Raw genomic sequence first — 15,764 nt, forward strand, 5'->3', positions numbered from 1 at the left:
CTCTGTGGGGGGAGAGGGAGGAGAAGAGGCTGGGCCTCAGGGGGTTGGAGCTGGGCTGCCCGGCCAAGCAGACAGGCCCTGGGACTCCCTGGGTTGCATACTCCCCGGCCCAGGGGCTGGGGTCTCAGGGGTCTTCTCGAGGGGCTCCAGTGTCCATGGAGGGTGGGTTTCTGCCCCATGAATTGCCCCCAGCCCCCAGGTCTCTCGTTCTTGCTGCTGCACTAGCTCCAGACACCACAGGCCCCAGCCCTGGCTTGGCAGCTGGTTTTCATCTCAAGGAAAAGGGAAAATGCTGAATCCGTTCTGAGGGGACTGCAGAGAAGCCAGCACCTGCTCCGTGCCCACTGTGACACTGACACAGCCACTGCTGTGACAGGCCAGCCCTTCTGCGGCCTCGGGGTCTGCCGGCGGCTTGTGGCCGTCCCCCGGGCGGGCGGCAGGAAGGGACGCCCGGCCTGCGCTGCGGGAGGGCCGCCTGCCAGGTCAGCCGCAGCCCCCTCGGGCCGGGCCCCCCTCGCCCTGCTTATTTAAACTTGCCTGAACTTTCCACTGTTTGTAAGATGAGCTCCCATAACTTTGAGAATCAAGGGAAATGGTAAAAAACAAAAAACAAACAAACAAAAAAACCCAAAACAAAATCTAACCGTGGCCCAGGCTGATTCGGCTCAGATGTTTGGGGCATCCTTTCTCTGTGGGTACCCTGGGCTGGGCACCTTCTGGGCCACGTGGGATCCCACCTCCTCTGCCAACCTGGTGGGCTGGACATTTCCCGGCTTCCACCCCCAGCCATGGCTTAGGTCTCGGTCATTCGCTATCATGCACCCCTTCTGTGCACATCGGGCACTGGGCCACTGCAAAAGCAGCAAGACACAGGCACAAGGTACAGGGAAAACGGATCCAGGAATTCCGAGGGTGGGGGACCCTCCGGGAGAGGGGCACAGGCATAGCTGGGGGCCAAAGGGGGTGCTGGGGGGTGGGCCACAGGTGAGGGAGTTCCCAGCTGTCCTCGGAGGGTGAGATTCCAGAAGGGCTGCAAACGAGTCCCCACGGGGAGACCAGCGTGGGCAAAGGCCTCTGGGGAACTGGTCGAGGGCTGTATCTGGAGGCGAAAAGCAGGTGAGAAGCCAGCTGGGGCCCGCTGTCCCCGCCTTGGTGCCGGGCTGTGATCAGTGTTGGGTCCTTGCTGGCCTCCTGTCTGCTCTCCCCAGCACGCAGGAGCCTTCCTCTCCCCTTGCTCATGTGCTCCCCACCCCTCGGTCCATGCCGCTGACCCCACTGCCCCCCACCACCAAGGCTGAAGGCCACTGGCTGCTCTCCCAGGAGCCGTGCTGGGTCCAGACAGCAGGCCATTTTCCTCTTTTCCAGGACTGGGCCTCCGGGCTTGCTCCTTGCTCCCGCAGTGCCCCAGCTGGGCCTGCCACCCGCCACCTGCCGCCCGCCCACGTGGACCCCCCTCTGCCCCTGCTGGCGCTGCGTCGGCTTTGGCAGGCGCTGGGCCCGGAGGCCCCTCTGCTCACTGATTGCGCAGCAGCCGGTGGGCTCGGGAGCCAGAGCGAGAGATTTATTGTGGTTTTTAGGGGGCGTTTAGGAGCCGACGTGATAATGTCTGCAAACGCACTTTGTAAACTGTAGCGGGGGAGTGCCACGCGCATGAGAGGGACGGGAGCTGGGGGCCGGAGCCCAGCCCCCGATGCCATCCTGGGGCTCCGCCTGGAAGCCCCTCCAGGCCCGCCCACCCCCCCGGGCCTGGGGTTGCATCTGCCAGAACAGGGCCTCCCTGAGCCTGCGGGGCCGTCTGTGTCACCAGGCAGCTCTGGAATGAGCCGTGAGCCGGAAAATTGCCCGGGTCCCTCCCTCGCCCGCCCGAGAGGCCCAGTGGCACTGCCGTGACAGTGACAAGCTTCCCGGCGGCAGAGCGGGGAGGACTCCTGTGCTGTGGGGGACTGAGATAAAGAGGAGACAGCAGCAGGACTGAGCTGGCTCCTGGGAAGGAGAGCTGCCCCAGGGAGAGCTCCCTGCTGTCCCACTCTGATAGTTCCTGTTACCATCTGCAAATCTGTATTCATTGCAGATGTTTGCTGCACACCTACTACGTGCTCTGCATTGTTCTAGACGCTGAGGGTACAGGAGTGATCAAGACAGACAAGAATCCCTGACTTTGCAGAGCTTGTGTTCTTTTGGGGGAGGGAGAGTGAAGACAATCAAAAGCTGAATAAAGATGATGATTTAAAATAATGATCATTCCCAACAACACAGTAAAACAGGGGAGCTGGGAGCTCCTGACACTGGAGGATCCGCAAGGGCCTATCTGAGGAAGTGACATCAGGGTTGCGAAGGAGGCACAAGCTTCCGGGTGGAAAGAGCAGCATGTAAAGGCCCTGAGGCAGGAGCCAGGTTGGCAGGCTCTAGGGGGCTCATGGGACTGGAGCAGAGTGAGGTGGGGGGAGGAGAGCTTGGCTGGGGCCAGGCGCACAGAGGGTGACCACATCCCACCCCAGGCCCCAGGGAGAACCATGGAGCAAGGAGGAACAAATGTCCGCAGGCCCTTTGGTGTCCTCACTCACTATCACTCTTACCACCCTGGAGATCATGGCTTGGCAGACGGGAAACAGCGTGGAGGGTGGGGTGGCAGGGCTGAGGCAGCTCGGACAGTACAGCCCCCTGAGCACACTACAGCTCCTTGTCAGGCCCCCTGGCGTCTCTGAGGGTCCCTTACCTCTCTCTCCTGGTGGGCCCCCTCCATGGCCTCCAGTACAGTCCTGGGCCCTGAGAGGAGCTCAGCTGGTTCCCCTTCCTCCTGCCACCCACTGCTGTTCAAGGCCTGCAGGTCAGGCAATTGCAGAGCTTCCAGACCAGGGGACAAGGAGCTGCCCTGGGCCAGGGGTCCCATCCAGCCATGATGTGAGGCTGCAGCTGCGGTCCCGTGGGGCTTGGCGGGCCCAGCTGAGCTGTTTGCATTTCATCCTGGAGCTGGTGGGAGGGGGAGGCATGAAGAGCCTGCTGCTACAGGGCTGCCATGTCTCTGTTTTTCAATTGAGGAAAGCGAGGCCTGCACCGAGGGCCCCGGCTGGTAGACTGCGTGCAGCTGGTGGTGGTGCGACCTGAATGCAGGTCTGCCTGATCATTTTCTGAACTAAAAATCACACCCTGTGGTCTCAGAAGGACAACAGGAGAGTCTCATGAGCAACGTGACATGAGCTAACCCTGCCTGAGCGTTACCGGGCAGGACTCTGTTCTAAGCCCTGGACCTCAGTGATCTAATTTTACCCTCAGCACAACTCAGTGAGGTGGGAAACTGCTGTTAATATCCCCACTTTACAGGCAGTGAAACTGAGGCCCAGAGAGGTTTAGTAACTTACCCAAGGCCACACAGCCGGCACAGTGGAGCTGGGATGTAAGTTCTCCAGGGCCCACCTCTTTACCGCTCCCTCTCCAGTCTCCCTGGTCATCACAGTCACAAGCCTTGAGCTTGATGGTTGCCAGGCTGGGCTAAGTGGTTCCATGTGCATCATTTCAGGACAGCCTCTTGAGTTGATTGGTTGTCTGTCGATCCATCCCTGTGCTTTTCACAAATCAGGAAACTGAGGACACAACCTGTGAAGGGGAGGAGGGCGGTCCCAGCAGAGAAGACAGGAAGGGAGGATTGGAAGCCTGGGCTGGCTCACCCCAGAGCTGGAGCACCTCACTGGCTGGCTCTCCCTGCTCCTTGCCAGGCTGCTGTCTCATTTGTGCTCACAAAGGCCCACAGAGGTGCAGTCATTCCCCCACATCGCAGATGGGCACACTGAGACCCAGGGAGGTGTCGTGGGACTTGGGCATGGGTGCCAGCTGACGAGCAAGGACTGCTTCCTGAGTCTCCGAGGCAGTACCACAGCCTGTGGTGAGGGGATGGTCAACGAGGAGGGGTCTCACTTTCCTGGGATCAGATGTGCTCTGGGTCTCCCACCTTAGTGCCCCATCAACTTTTGACCTTGTACATGGTCAGCCTCTCTGAACCTGTTTCCTTTCTGTAGAATGGGATGCAGATGATGGGTTGGGTTTATAAGAAGGATTATAAGTAAAACCCACCTTGTGTCTGGTGGCTGGAAAGGGCCAGCTCTTGCCTGGCTCAGCTTTGTCTTCTGCTCAGGAAGCAGCACGGTGAGGGGGGACCCAAGACACCTGCCGGGGATGTCATCAGGGCTGCGCAGGGCCCAGGGAGGGCTGTCTGAGTCACTCTGTCTCGTCATAATGCCCCCAGACCCTGTAATGCCAAGACCTGGCAGGGACCTCATGGGTGCCAGGGAGGTTCAGCTGGGCACTCCCTGACCCTTCTGGACCCTCCCCAGGCTGACTGCACCTTCTGGAAAGGACCAGGTGCCAGTGCGAGGGCAGTGGCAGCAGAGGCCCTGAGGCCTTGGCAGTGGGATTAAGGTGAAGAAAAATGAAGCGTAGAAATCGTTAGCTTCCTTGGTTGAGGAGAGCCGCCCCAAATGAACATTTGGGGCTTTTAAAATGAACATCAGCTGCAGGGATGGGTGCCCTGTGGCTGCCATGGCCCAGGCGGCCTCGTGGAATCCCTCTCCTGGCCATGCTGCTTCTGCTGCTGCTCAGCCAGCACTTACCGAGCACCTACTCTGGGCCAGGCCCAGAGCCAGCTGGGGAGGGCCAGCCGGAGAGCAGGGCCCTTGGGAGGTAGTGTGCCACCCACGAGGAGCCTGGCTGGGAGGGGCAGGCGCCAGCACCTCCTGGGGCTCTCAGGGCAGCTGGGGGGGGGGGGGGCTGGAGGCTCCCAGAGAGGGCCTTAAGGGTGGGTGGGGTGGGAATTCCACAGAGGCGGCCTGCAAAGGCAAAGGATCCGGGCCCACAAGGGCTCCGAGCAGGAGCAGGAAGGCGCATAAGCTTTCAGGGCCCGGGCAGGTGGGCCTGGGGACTGCGGCCAGCTGCCCACCACTGTTTGGTCAAGACTGCTGTGGGCGGCAGTGCGGGAAGGGCAGGCTTCTTCCAGAGCCTCCTATTTTCCATACTAAGCTGGAAATGTGGATTTTTATGTGAAAATCTCCGACTTGTAAATGATGGGAATTAATTCTAATTAAAAGCAAAAAAAATACTATGGTGGGTCAAACCAAGCATGGCTTCGGGGTGGATTGGGCCTGCAGGCCACGAGTTTCTGATCTCGGTTGGCCTTGGTGATTGGGGGTGGAGGCAGAGAGAGAGAGAGGGGGTCTTCGACGGGAGAGGTTGGGTAGGAATGAGCCGGCTAGGTAGTGGAGGATTTTGAAGGGGGAAGGTGGGGAGAAATGGGCCGATTGGATGGTGGTGGAGGGGGGTAAAGGGGAAGAGCGGGGTGGTATGGGCCAACTGGATGAGCGCTGGCCTAACCCCCACAAGCTGCGCCAGGGTGTGGGGGGATCCTGAGCGCGGGTGGGCGGGGGCTAGAGGCAGCACCCCCCACCCCCAAGCCCGGCGCGCCGCGGCCGCCCGCCGCCTCCATCCGGGCCTCTCCCCACCTCCCGCCCGCCCGCCCCCGCCCGCGCCCCTCCCCCGCCGGCGCGCACTGCGCCCGCCGCCCCTCCTCCGCCCGCCCGCCCGTCCTCCGCCCGCTCTCCCTGGCTCCCTCCCGGTCTCTCTTAAGTGCCATCGAGGGGCGCCGGGAATTGCAGCCAGTAAATCGCGTCCCACCACTCAGCAGCGGGGCCACCGCAGCGGCGCCGCCCGCGCCCGCCGGGAGCCCGCGCCGCCCGGGCGCCTCTCCAGGGCCCGCGAGGCCCGCCCCCCACCCGGCGCCGCGCTGCGCAGGGCCTGCCCCCGGGCCGGCCGGGGCGCACGGGGCCCGCGCTGGAGGCGAGGACGCGGCGGCCGCGGGGCGCACGGCCCGGAGCGCGCGGCCCGCGCCCCCGCGCGCCCTGCCCGCGCCCGCGCCCCGCGCTCCGGAGCCCGGCCCCACTGCCCGGGCTCTCCTGCGGGACGGATGCCGGCCCTCCGGCCGCCAGGGTAAGGGGGCAGCGCGGGCGGGGCGGGGGCGGAGGGGGTGGGACCCGGTGCTCGCTCAGCGGCGGCGTCTGGCACGTGGGGGCGTCCCAAGTTCCCGCTGGAGGCCGGGCAGGTGGCGAGGCCGCAGGGGCGTGCTGCTCAGAGGCTGGCCCGGACTGCGCGCCTACTGTGCGCCGGGCGTGACCCGCTCGTTTGAGTGGGGGCTTCGTCCCCATTGAGTAGATGAGAAAACGGAGACTGAGGGAGGCCAAGTAGCTTGCTTGGGGACCCCAGCTGGCAAATGGCCGTGCCAGGATTTGACCCCGAGGCTGCTTGCTGCTACAGCCCGAGCTCGCCCCGCTAAGCCCCGGTCACTGAGTGCGGCCTATGAATATTTCATTGTAGAAAAGAGGAAAAAATCATCCATTGTCCCACCACCATAATGCAGCCACTGTGAGCGCCAGGCTTCTTTATTTGGGCCTTGTTCTTTTTCTCTGGTTTCTTAAGAGTGTGTGTTTTTGGGTCAGTTGGACCATGGCTCCATCCTGACTCTAGTGTCAAGAAGTTTGGCTTTGGGCAAGTCCCTTAGCTTTCTTGGCCTTGGCCTCTGCGCTCAGGAAAATGGGGAGATTTCCAGGGATGTTGAGGGAATTAGGTGAGACTTGTGGGTAGCCTCAAGGAGGGGGAGAAGGTGGGGAGGGGCCATCCATTCAGCAGGGGTTCCTGGAGCCGCTGCCAGGAGCAGACTCAGGCCTGGGGAAGAGGGGCAGTGAGGCCCTGTCCATCCTTGTGGGCTGTGGAACCCCACACCCTGCCTTCTCCAGGCCCCTGCTTCCTCCCAGAGTGCAGGCCCCTGGCCTCACCTCTGCCGGAGAAAATGATCTGCCTCTACAGGAGTTGTCCAACACAGCTCAGAATTTTGAATCCAGGGCCAGCATTTGGGGCCTGGCTTCTCCTGGGCCCAGGCTTGGGTTTGGGGGCCTGCTGGGACCTTCCCAGGTTCTTAAGATTCCTTGTCTTCCCCAGACCAAAGCCAGCACCCTACCCAGGTCACCCCACAGGCCTCCCATACACCCTTCACTGCCCTCCTGCCCAGCCAGCTACTGTGTCTGCCCCTCAAATGCCTCTCCCCCCATTCCATTCTGTCCTGGGCATTAACCTCCCTTTTCTCTGTCTCTGCCATGAGTCTGGGACACTGTTGCCAAAAATGTCTTTATAAACTCAGTTCTGAGCTTCTGAACTCCTCCACTGTCCACAAATCTAAACTAGGCCACGCTCCTGAGCTTGTTGCTGCGCTGCGTCCTTCCCAGCCTCACCCCTGTGAGTGGAGGGCCCCTGGTTGCAGAGCTGCCTGAGGTGGGCTCTGGCTCATGTACATTCCACCCCCCCTACCTCCCCAGGGTCTTCTGGCCTGTTGAACTCCTGCTGCTCCTCAGGGCCCAGCTGGGGCCTCCTCCCTGAGGTCTTCCCAGACTCCCAGCTCCTCCTCGGGTGGGTGGGGTAAATGCATCTTCCCAGCTTCCATGTCAGCCTCCTTCGCCACCGTTCCGGGGGCTCTGGGAGGTTGGGGTGGGGTCCTGTGTAGACATGTCCCCAAGGTGCACCCAGGGCTGGCCCACAGTGGCTGGTGTGATGATCTTCCAGGAATGGACATTTTCTGTCAGAAACAGAGGACCAAAGCTCCTTAGCTGGGCTCTCCAGACCCCATGGGGGTACAGCAGGGAGCAGAAAGTCACTGGCCTCCTGCCTCTTGGGGGTCAGCAGAGGGCCCCGGATTTGCCCCCAGGTACCTGCAGGCTGTGACCCTCAGCCGGCTGCATTTGGGGGCCAAGGCCTCTCCCACCTGGCTTTGGGGAGCTGATGTGGGCGCAGAGGCAGAGCAGGGGTGGTGGCCTGGGCCGTCCCTGCCCTCTCCCTGGGGCCCCCAGCCCCCTCTGCCCCATGGAGCCCACCCCCGCCGTCCTCTCGGGGAGCAGGGAGAGTTATGTCAGGCCCTCTGGCCGGGCGCCAGGGCTCCCCACGGAACTATAAATTGACCTGTCGGGAGAGGGAAGAGATTAATGTCGGCCATCTTCATTAGTGCGTCCCGGGGGTGACGGCGGCTGCCCTGAGCTGACTGATTGGAGAGGGTGTGAGTGAGTGGGGGGGAGGTGGGGTGCACGCTCCCCCCTCTCAGAAAGGCAAAGGGGCAGGGGCCAGGCCTGCCAGAGAGCGCGGCCCCCACGTCCCACCACGAGGGCCGTCCCCTGCCCCTGCTCCGGCCCCAGGCGCGCTTTGATGGAGGACCCGTGTGCTAATTGGGAGCAGGCACGCTCGCCCCGGGCTCCCGGGTGAGCCCGCCGGCGCAGCGGCATCTGCGGGGCCTTCATTAGAGGCCTTTTCCCTGACCAGAAAGGAGCCCGCTGCGGACTGGGGGGGCTCCTCCTCCTCCCCCTCCCCTTCTTCCCTGCGTTGATGGAAGCAGGCAGCTCTGCGTGTGGAAGACATGATGAGGGATGGGGAGGCAGCAGTCTGAGTTTGAGACGTTGTTCTGCGGCCTGATGACTGTGACCTTGGGGTAGGATCCCGGCTGCTCAGCCGTGCCCCCTGGGCTGGGTGAGGATCAGTCAGGCGAGGGAGCGCATGTGGACCTGTCTTTGGAAATGAGAACAGGGCAGTGTGTGGGGCTGGGGGCCCCAACACGAGACCTCCCGTGAGGCCCTGGGCCCTCTGCACCTTGGTTTCCTTGTCTGGGATCGCTGAGGGCCAGGGCTGGTGTAACTGGGTCGGGGTCCCATTCACCTGCCAGAGGTGGGGCCTCCATGCGGGAGCAGACCGTCACGGGAAGCAGCAGACCGGCAGCCTCATTTGTTCCATCATTCATTTTCTCATTCATTCATTCATCCGTCCATTTATCACACATCTTCTGTGCTGGAGTCTTGTACCCGCAGAGGTGGCCCTTGCCCTCTGGTGGTGCCCTTGGGGAAACAGACCCAGGCTCAGATGGGGACAGGCCTGCATGAGCTGCTGGGACCCCTAGACAGGAGCCTCCCCAGGCTGGGGTTATCTGGAAGGTTCCAAAGGGACACTCTTGAGGTGGAGATGGTACAGCCTTTCCTGGCAGACCTTGTCTGCACCAGACGCTGATATGGGGACCCAGCTAGTCATCGAGTTCCCAGCCCACTAGGTCCCCCAGACGGGTCTCGACCATTGTAGGAATTGAGGGAGCTTTGCTAGGTGTAAAGGGCCTGAGATGCACCTCCTTCTCCCTCTCCCATCTTCCTGCCCTGAAGCTGCTTCCTGCTCATCTTGGGGCAGGGATGGAGGACCTCACTTGGTATCTCATGTCAGTGGTCTCACTTGGGACCCTCTTGAGCCCCCCTCAAGCTTGGGGGTGCCAGTGGCTGGGCCAGGACCACCCAGTGGGATGGTCCAGTCTGATTCAGCTGGGCCACTACCCAGTTGAGGTTTATGGGTCACTTCTAAGGCATGTGATTTCACTTCCCCAAGCCTCGGTTTCCTCATTTGTTCAATCGGGGTCTCCCCATATTAAGTGCTCAGCACTGTTCTGTGGTCATTTCTGGCCTCGGGGACCGCCCCATCTGCTGGCAGTTGGCCCTCCCTACAGTTTGCTGTCCAGAGAACGCTGATTATGTGGGGCACGGGTTCCTTGTGGCCCCACATCTCTCCGTCAGCCAGCCAGGGGGTCACAAGTACCCACCATGCACCGGGGACTGTTTGAACAAAAAACAGTTGGTTGTGGAGTCAGAAAACCAGCTCTGAGTCCTCGCTCAGTGGCCTTCCAGCTGCGTGGCCTTGGGCACGTCACTCAACCTCTCCAGGCCTCCATTTCCTCAAGTGGAGCTGAAATGAGATCTTGTAAGCTGAAAACCACAGTCAGTACAGATTGCATTGATCAGTGGGCGCCCACCTCATGTTGGGGACAGAGCACTGGGCCAGGAGTCCAGCCCTGGGTGGAGCTCCTGCCTCCTCAGGCTTGCTCTGTGACTTTGGGCAGGATACTTTGGGTGCATCTGTCAAAGGGGGCCATGGCATCTGCCCACCTCTCAGAGCGCTCCTGAGAGTGAAAAGACCTGTGGGAGGGGAGGAAGGGGCGATCTGCTTGTGGGAGGGCTTAAAGGGCTGGGAGGCTTTCCTGGAACAACTCTGGTCCCTGGGATGCAGATAACCTCCTGGGGCCCCACTTTCCTAATGGAAAAGTGAGACCAGACACCCCACTTGCTCCAGTTCTTAGAGCTCTGTGATCCTGCATTTGATCGGTATTTTAGCCGTTCTATTTATGATGCATCTGAATGGACTCCAGCGCGATTTAATAGGAGACGTGTTGAAATATCCTGCCATCTGAATTTTAATGTATTACGATTGTCCTTTGGAAGTCACGTGTGGAGAGGCAGATGATGAAGAGGTGCCTATTGTTGCCGCCTCGTGCGTGCCGTGCCCAGCCGCCTGGCAGACAGTCGCAGGGGCTGGCAACATGGCTGGCTGCTCCGCCTTTCCCGAGCAGGCAGGAATCACTAACGCGTTAGCAGTTTCATTAAGCCTCTCGCCAGCCTCCCCGCCTCCTCCCGGGCCTCCTTGGTAATTATTTGCCCAGCCCTTCCACTCCGCAGCCCCTTTGCAAGCCCTTCAGGATTGGCCAAGTGGCCCCTGCAGGCTGAGCTGCTGGGACCGGGCTCTGTGGAAGGCCCCCTGTGGGTACCCCCTTCCCAGCTTTCTGCGCTGCCATTTAAGCTTTGTGTTCCCCAGAGGCCTCTGTGAAAATGCAGATCTGCTGCCTGCCAGGGGTGATGGTTAACCCATTATTACACACCCGGTGCCGGGAGGCTCCTGCACAGCCGACCTCCATTCAATCAGGCGAAAAATTTTCAGTGTTTTCTGTGGGGTCACCGAGTGGGCACCGGGGACCCAGCCGTGGGGATGTTGCCAAGCCACCAACATCCAGGGCACGGATGGGTAGAGAGATCCTGCAGTGTGTGGTGTGCCGAGACTGAGGGGGAAGGTGTGTACAGAGTGGGACCATGGCCTCAGGGGATTGTCTTCTTGTCACCCAGGGGTCCTGGGGACCCACTTCCCCTCTTACCTCCCAGGGTGGGCAGGAGATCCTGGTGGGCCAAGACGCTGCGTCACCCCCGGCACAGTAGTTGGTTGAGAAATGGGCACATGGCCCATCTGAGCCAATCAGAGGCTTCCCTGGGACTTTGATTTGCAGTCTGCAGGGAAGGCAGCCTCAGCTGTGGTTGTGAACGGGAGGGTGTGAACGTGGGGCTGCTGGCCGTCCTCTTCCACAGCCACATCTGAGCTGGGGGTCTCGCCTGAGGTCGTCACACAGAGGGAGGCAGAGCCGAGATTGGGAGTAGGTGACTTGTTCGGGCCTCTGGGTCCACCTATACCTGAAACCACCCCTGGAATTTTCAGTTACATAAACGAACTCCTTCTCTTTTTTGATCAAGCTATTTTGAGCTGTTTCTTTTTCTTACAACCAGTAGAGTCCTGACTGCTGGCAGGGGAAGAATCAGGCAGGATTTTACAAAAGAAGTGACGTTTTAAGTTGGGTTTTAGAGGATGAATAGGAGTTTGCCTAGCAGAGGAGAGGAGGAAGAGCACTCAGGCAGAGGGAACAGCAGGGGTCCAAGGGTTAGAAGTATGAAAGTACAGGCTGAAGGGGGACGCCCAGTAGCTGGCTGTGGCACCAGGACTTGTGAACAGAAGGGCAGGCTGTGACTGCCAGGGTGAAGGGGGTTATATGCTGAAGGGGCTGTGGCTGTGGGAGTGGCAAGCAGGAGGCGGTGCTGTGGGCTCAGGCAGGTCAGGGAGGGTGACACAAAGCAGGTGAGTGAGGGTTTACTAGCAGAGAAGGGGTGAGAAGAGGAGCCCCAGGCATCAAGGCTGGAGAAGTAGGCAAGGACCAGACCCGGGGGTCTCAAACGTGAGGCATCTGCGTCTCAGGGTCTCAGGGAGCCTTTGCCGTGGGGTCTGGCCGTACCATGGAGACAGTGGCAGTTCATTCGCTCATTCCTTGCACAGATTCATTGATCACCTTCTATATGCCAAGCCCTGAGAACGCAGCAGAGACCACCCGGACATAGGTGTTGCTGGCATGCAGCTCCCAGGCTGCTGGAGGAGCTAGACAATGAGCGAGGAAGAAGATAATTGTCAACGTGGAGCAGAGTCATGGGGACAGTGATGGGGTGGGGTGGGCACGTGAGCACTGCTGGCTCTGGGGTGCTCTGGGGAGGCCCCGGATTGGAGACGTTGAGCTGAGACCTGAAGGAGGAGGGGGCCGGATATGGGGAGACCGGAAGGAAGAGCTCCCCAGGCAGAGGCTAGTGCAGGGGGCCTGCAGCGGGTGTGAGTTCAGCCTGTCGGAGAGCAGAAAGGAGGCTGGTGTGGCTGGAGTGTGGTGGACGTGAGGTGTGTGTGTGTTTGTGTGTGGGGGGGGCACATCACATGGGGCCTTGAGGCCTGGGGAAGGGGCTTGGCTTTTGTTCTTCTGGTGGGGAGTCTTTAGAGGGTCTCATTGCTGGGCCTGGAGATGGGGCTCAGGAGGGAGGGGGAGGGAGGGAGACGGCACTGGGGCCAGAGTGAAGGATCCATGCGGTGAGGGGAGGAGGGGGGAGAGTGGAGATCCACATAGGGCCCCCGTGTCCGGACTGAGCCCCTGGTGGGTAGAGGTGCCATTTGGGGAAATAGGGTGCCTGGAGCAGGCGTAGCTGGGAGACATCTGGATGGAGGGGCCCAGAGGCAGTTGAAGTTTGTGGTTAAGCTGAGATCATGAGGGTAGGGAGGTCGAGGCCGGGCCTGGGGTCTGGAGAGAGGGAGGACATCTGGGGTGTTTCCCCAGACGGGAGAGGGGCCCAGGGGAAGGCATGAGTGTGGGAGGGTCCCCTCTCCACTTGATTCCCCGAGCTGTGCCAGGTGGGGCCGGCGTGGGCTGTGAGGGCCATTGCCTCCCACTGGTCCTGGCTGGGCCTGTCAGTGATGTAGCCCCCCGCCCTCCGCAGTTGGGAGCACCCCCAGGCTGCCCTGTTCTTTGGTCCCAGCTGGTTTGCTGCCCTGGAGGAGGCTGTGCTAACGGGGCCAAGGTCAGAGGCTGCAGCCTGTCCCATGACAGGTGGGTGCCCAGACTTGTGCACAGGTGCCCGGATCAGTGTTCCTGGTGCTTGTGGGCAAAGGAGGGGGGGGGCAGCTGGCCCCCCCAGACCTTGGTGAGGGCAGGCTGGGGGCTGGTCTGGTCAGGGCAGGACTGGGGGTTATCTGAATGCTGGGGGAGCCCCCACTGCTGAGCGAGAACCCTGCAAGTGTTCCCTGGTACCCCCTCCGCGACCCTGCTGGCCTCCCAGCCTGACACCGTGCACCCCAACCAGGCTCAGCGCCTGCATTTGTCCCCCAGCTCCCCTCTGCTCCTGCTGTGCCTTCTGCCTGAGCCTGTCTTCTCCATGTCCCCTGCTCTCTGCTCAGGATCAGGGGTGACAGATGCCCTGCTGTGTTCCCACGACCCTTGGGCTTTTCCCAGTCAACATTTGTGTAGCGAATATTTTTGCATAATTTCTTCACTTAAAAAATATATTGAGGTTCTACTAAGCGCTAGCTACTGGGGGCGGGGGGGCAGAGGGGAGGGGATACGCTTGTGAATAAAACAAACCAAGTCCTTGCCCCTGTGGAGCTTACGGTGCAATGGGAACGAGAGAGGTAACCAGCACACAATCCAAAACGTGGACTGTGAGGAGAGCTGTGTAGGAAAGCCGGGAGGTTCCCGAGAGAGGGTGTGGGGGGCGCCAGTGGAAGCGGGTGGTCAGGGAGGCTTTTATCTGAGACCTGAGGACAGGGAAGATGCCAGCCATGGGAGGTGTAGTGAGGAGGGCATCCCATGTGAGGTTGTCCGCTCCCCTCGTGTGTCACCCTCACGTGTCCCGGCCTTGTGGGGAGCAGCACAGAGTCGGGGTCTATGCTGGGACCGAGCTGACCTGGGGGGGATGGTCTCCGGTGGTCTCCTATGGAACTTAGATCGCAGGAGCCAGGTGGAGGCCAAAGCTGTGCTGCGCTGGGGACCACACACAGCCGGGACCAGGGTGGGGTCACGTAAGGTAACTCTCACCGAGGGCCCAGAATCCCACGTGGCAGACAGACGTGCAGAAGCATGGCTGGAGGAGCTCGCCTGGGCTCAGAGCCTGCTGCCCCTGGAGCCCGTGAGGCCACCCTTGGCAATTCTTGGAGCCTCCCTGTGCTCTTCTCTAAAATGGGGATACCAGTGCCTCCCCCTGAGGCTGCTGGAGGGTTAAATGGGGTGACATTAGCCCAGTGTCCTTCCCACTGTCGTTATTCCCGGCATTTGCTGAGTGTGTGACTGATGGGGTTGTTGTTGATCTGGGGTCTGTCCTGCAGCCCTGTTCACTGCTGCTCCTCCAGTGTTTGCAGTACATGGTAGGTGCCCTGTCAGTGTTTGTTGAGCGACTGACTGAGTGGTGTGGGTGAACCAGCCCCTGGGTGGTGGGGAGGGGTGCACGGAGCACACTGGCTTCTCCTTCTGGGAGTTTGAGCTGTGCCTGGTGGGCCGGCTGTGGGATCCAGCCATCCAGAAGCTTCCCCCAGTCCCTGGGGCGCCAAACATCTCTGAGCCCCAGTTTCCTCCTCTGAAATAGCACCGAGAAAGCAATATTAAAAGGCCCTGAGGACAACCAAGAATCCACCCTCTGAATTTCTTGGGGTTTGTGGTTGAGGGAGGTGGGCTCACAGGGGCCTGGATATATGGGATTTTACCCCTTTTCCTTGGCTGCCCCTGAGGCAGGTGGAGACCGCTGGCCCTTTGCACATGCCGAAGTCGAGGCCCACAGAGGCCAAGGCATGGGGGGAAGGCAGATGCTTTCCTGCCTCTGCGTGACCTGCAGGGGCCATCGGCCAGGCTTGCACATAGCCTGGGTGGGCGCCATGCCCTTAACCCCTCTGCAGCGAGGCAGCTCCTGGCACTGTCCCCATTTTGCAGACGTGGAAACTGAGACCCAGAGAGGCACAGCGACAGCCAGGATTTTGTTCTTCCTTTTTTTCTGGAGGTAGAACTTACTCCAAAAAATTGCACAAATCCTAAATGTACAGCCAGATGGGTTTTCATGCACACGCGCGGCTGTGTAGCCCCCGCCCAGACCCAGACCTGGAACATTCCCAGCACCCCAGGAGGTACCTCGTGCCTCCCCGGTCATCACTCCCGGCCCCTGGCAGCCACCATCCTGACATCTGACGGTGTGGGTTCACTTTGTCTGTCTGCATTTCGTATAACTGTCGTGTGTCTGTTCCCTCCTGTGCTGCTTCCACTCACGCTGCCTGTGTGAGTTGTCTGTGCTACCTCAGAAGCCGGCGGGTTTGAACCCTGCCATGCACTCTCCCCACAGCTCCCTGAGCAATTACTCCTGCTGAAAACCCTTAGAATAAAGCCCCCAAATCCTCCCTCTGGCCTCTCCCACCTCAGATCCCTCCAGCCACAGAGATGGACCTTCCGGTCTCAAAAGCCTGAAGCTCCTTCCTTCCTCCCCCAGGGCCTTTGCACGTGTGGTGCCCTCTTCCTGTCTGCCCCACCCCTCAGCTTCCCTTTGCCTGGCTAATCCAACTTACTCTTCAAGACCCAGCGAGATTGACACCTCCTCCATGGAGCCCACCCTGCCCTCCCCTGACCAGGCTGGGGCCTCCTGGTGGATGTCAGCAGGCTAGTTTGTCCTTTTTCTTCACTGCCCATGGCATTTGCAATTAATTATCTGTAAAAGGTCTGCTTCCCCACTGGGCAGTGAACTCCAGGAAGCAGGAACAGTGTCTGTTGAGTTCAC

At 60.7% G+C, this 15,764-nt stretch overlaps 1 protein-coding gene and 1 long non-coding RNA gene across 2 annotated transcripts in view; one reads left to right on the forward strand and one right to left on the reverse strand.

Annotated features, from left to right (window-relative positions):
• Positions 1-2,257: 2,257 nt before the first annotated feature.
• On the reverse strand, positions 2,258-4,738 carry LOC119543271. Its single transcript, XR_005218556.1, has 3 exons — positions 4,069-4,738; positions 3,360-3,594; positions 2,258-2,970 (listed from the first exon to the last, which is right to left on the reverse strand). It is a non-coding gene; the product is annotated as an uncharacterized LOC119543271 (long non-coding RNA).
• Positions 4,739-5,344: 606 nt separating this feature from the next.
• LOC119542526 (basic proline-rich protein-like) overlaps positions 5,345-15,764 on the forward strand; it is a 56,487-nt gene continuing 46,067 nt past the window's right edge. The window contains exon 1 of the mRNA XM_037847333.1: positions 5,345-5,973. Within this exon, the coding sequence (XP_037703261.1) occupies positions 5,345-5,973 (629 nt within the window). The remainder of the gene's footprint in view (positions 5,974-15,764) is intronic.

This window comes from Choloepus didactylus, chromosome 8 (assembly GCF_015220235.1).
Source record: "Choloepus didactylus isolate mChoDid1 chromosome 8, mChoDid1.pri, whole genome shotgun sequence".
Lineage (NCBI taxonomy): Eukaryota > Metazoa > Chordata > Mammalia > Pilosa > Megalonychidae > Choloepus > Choloepus didactylus.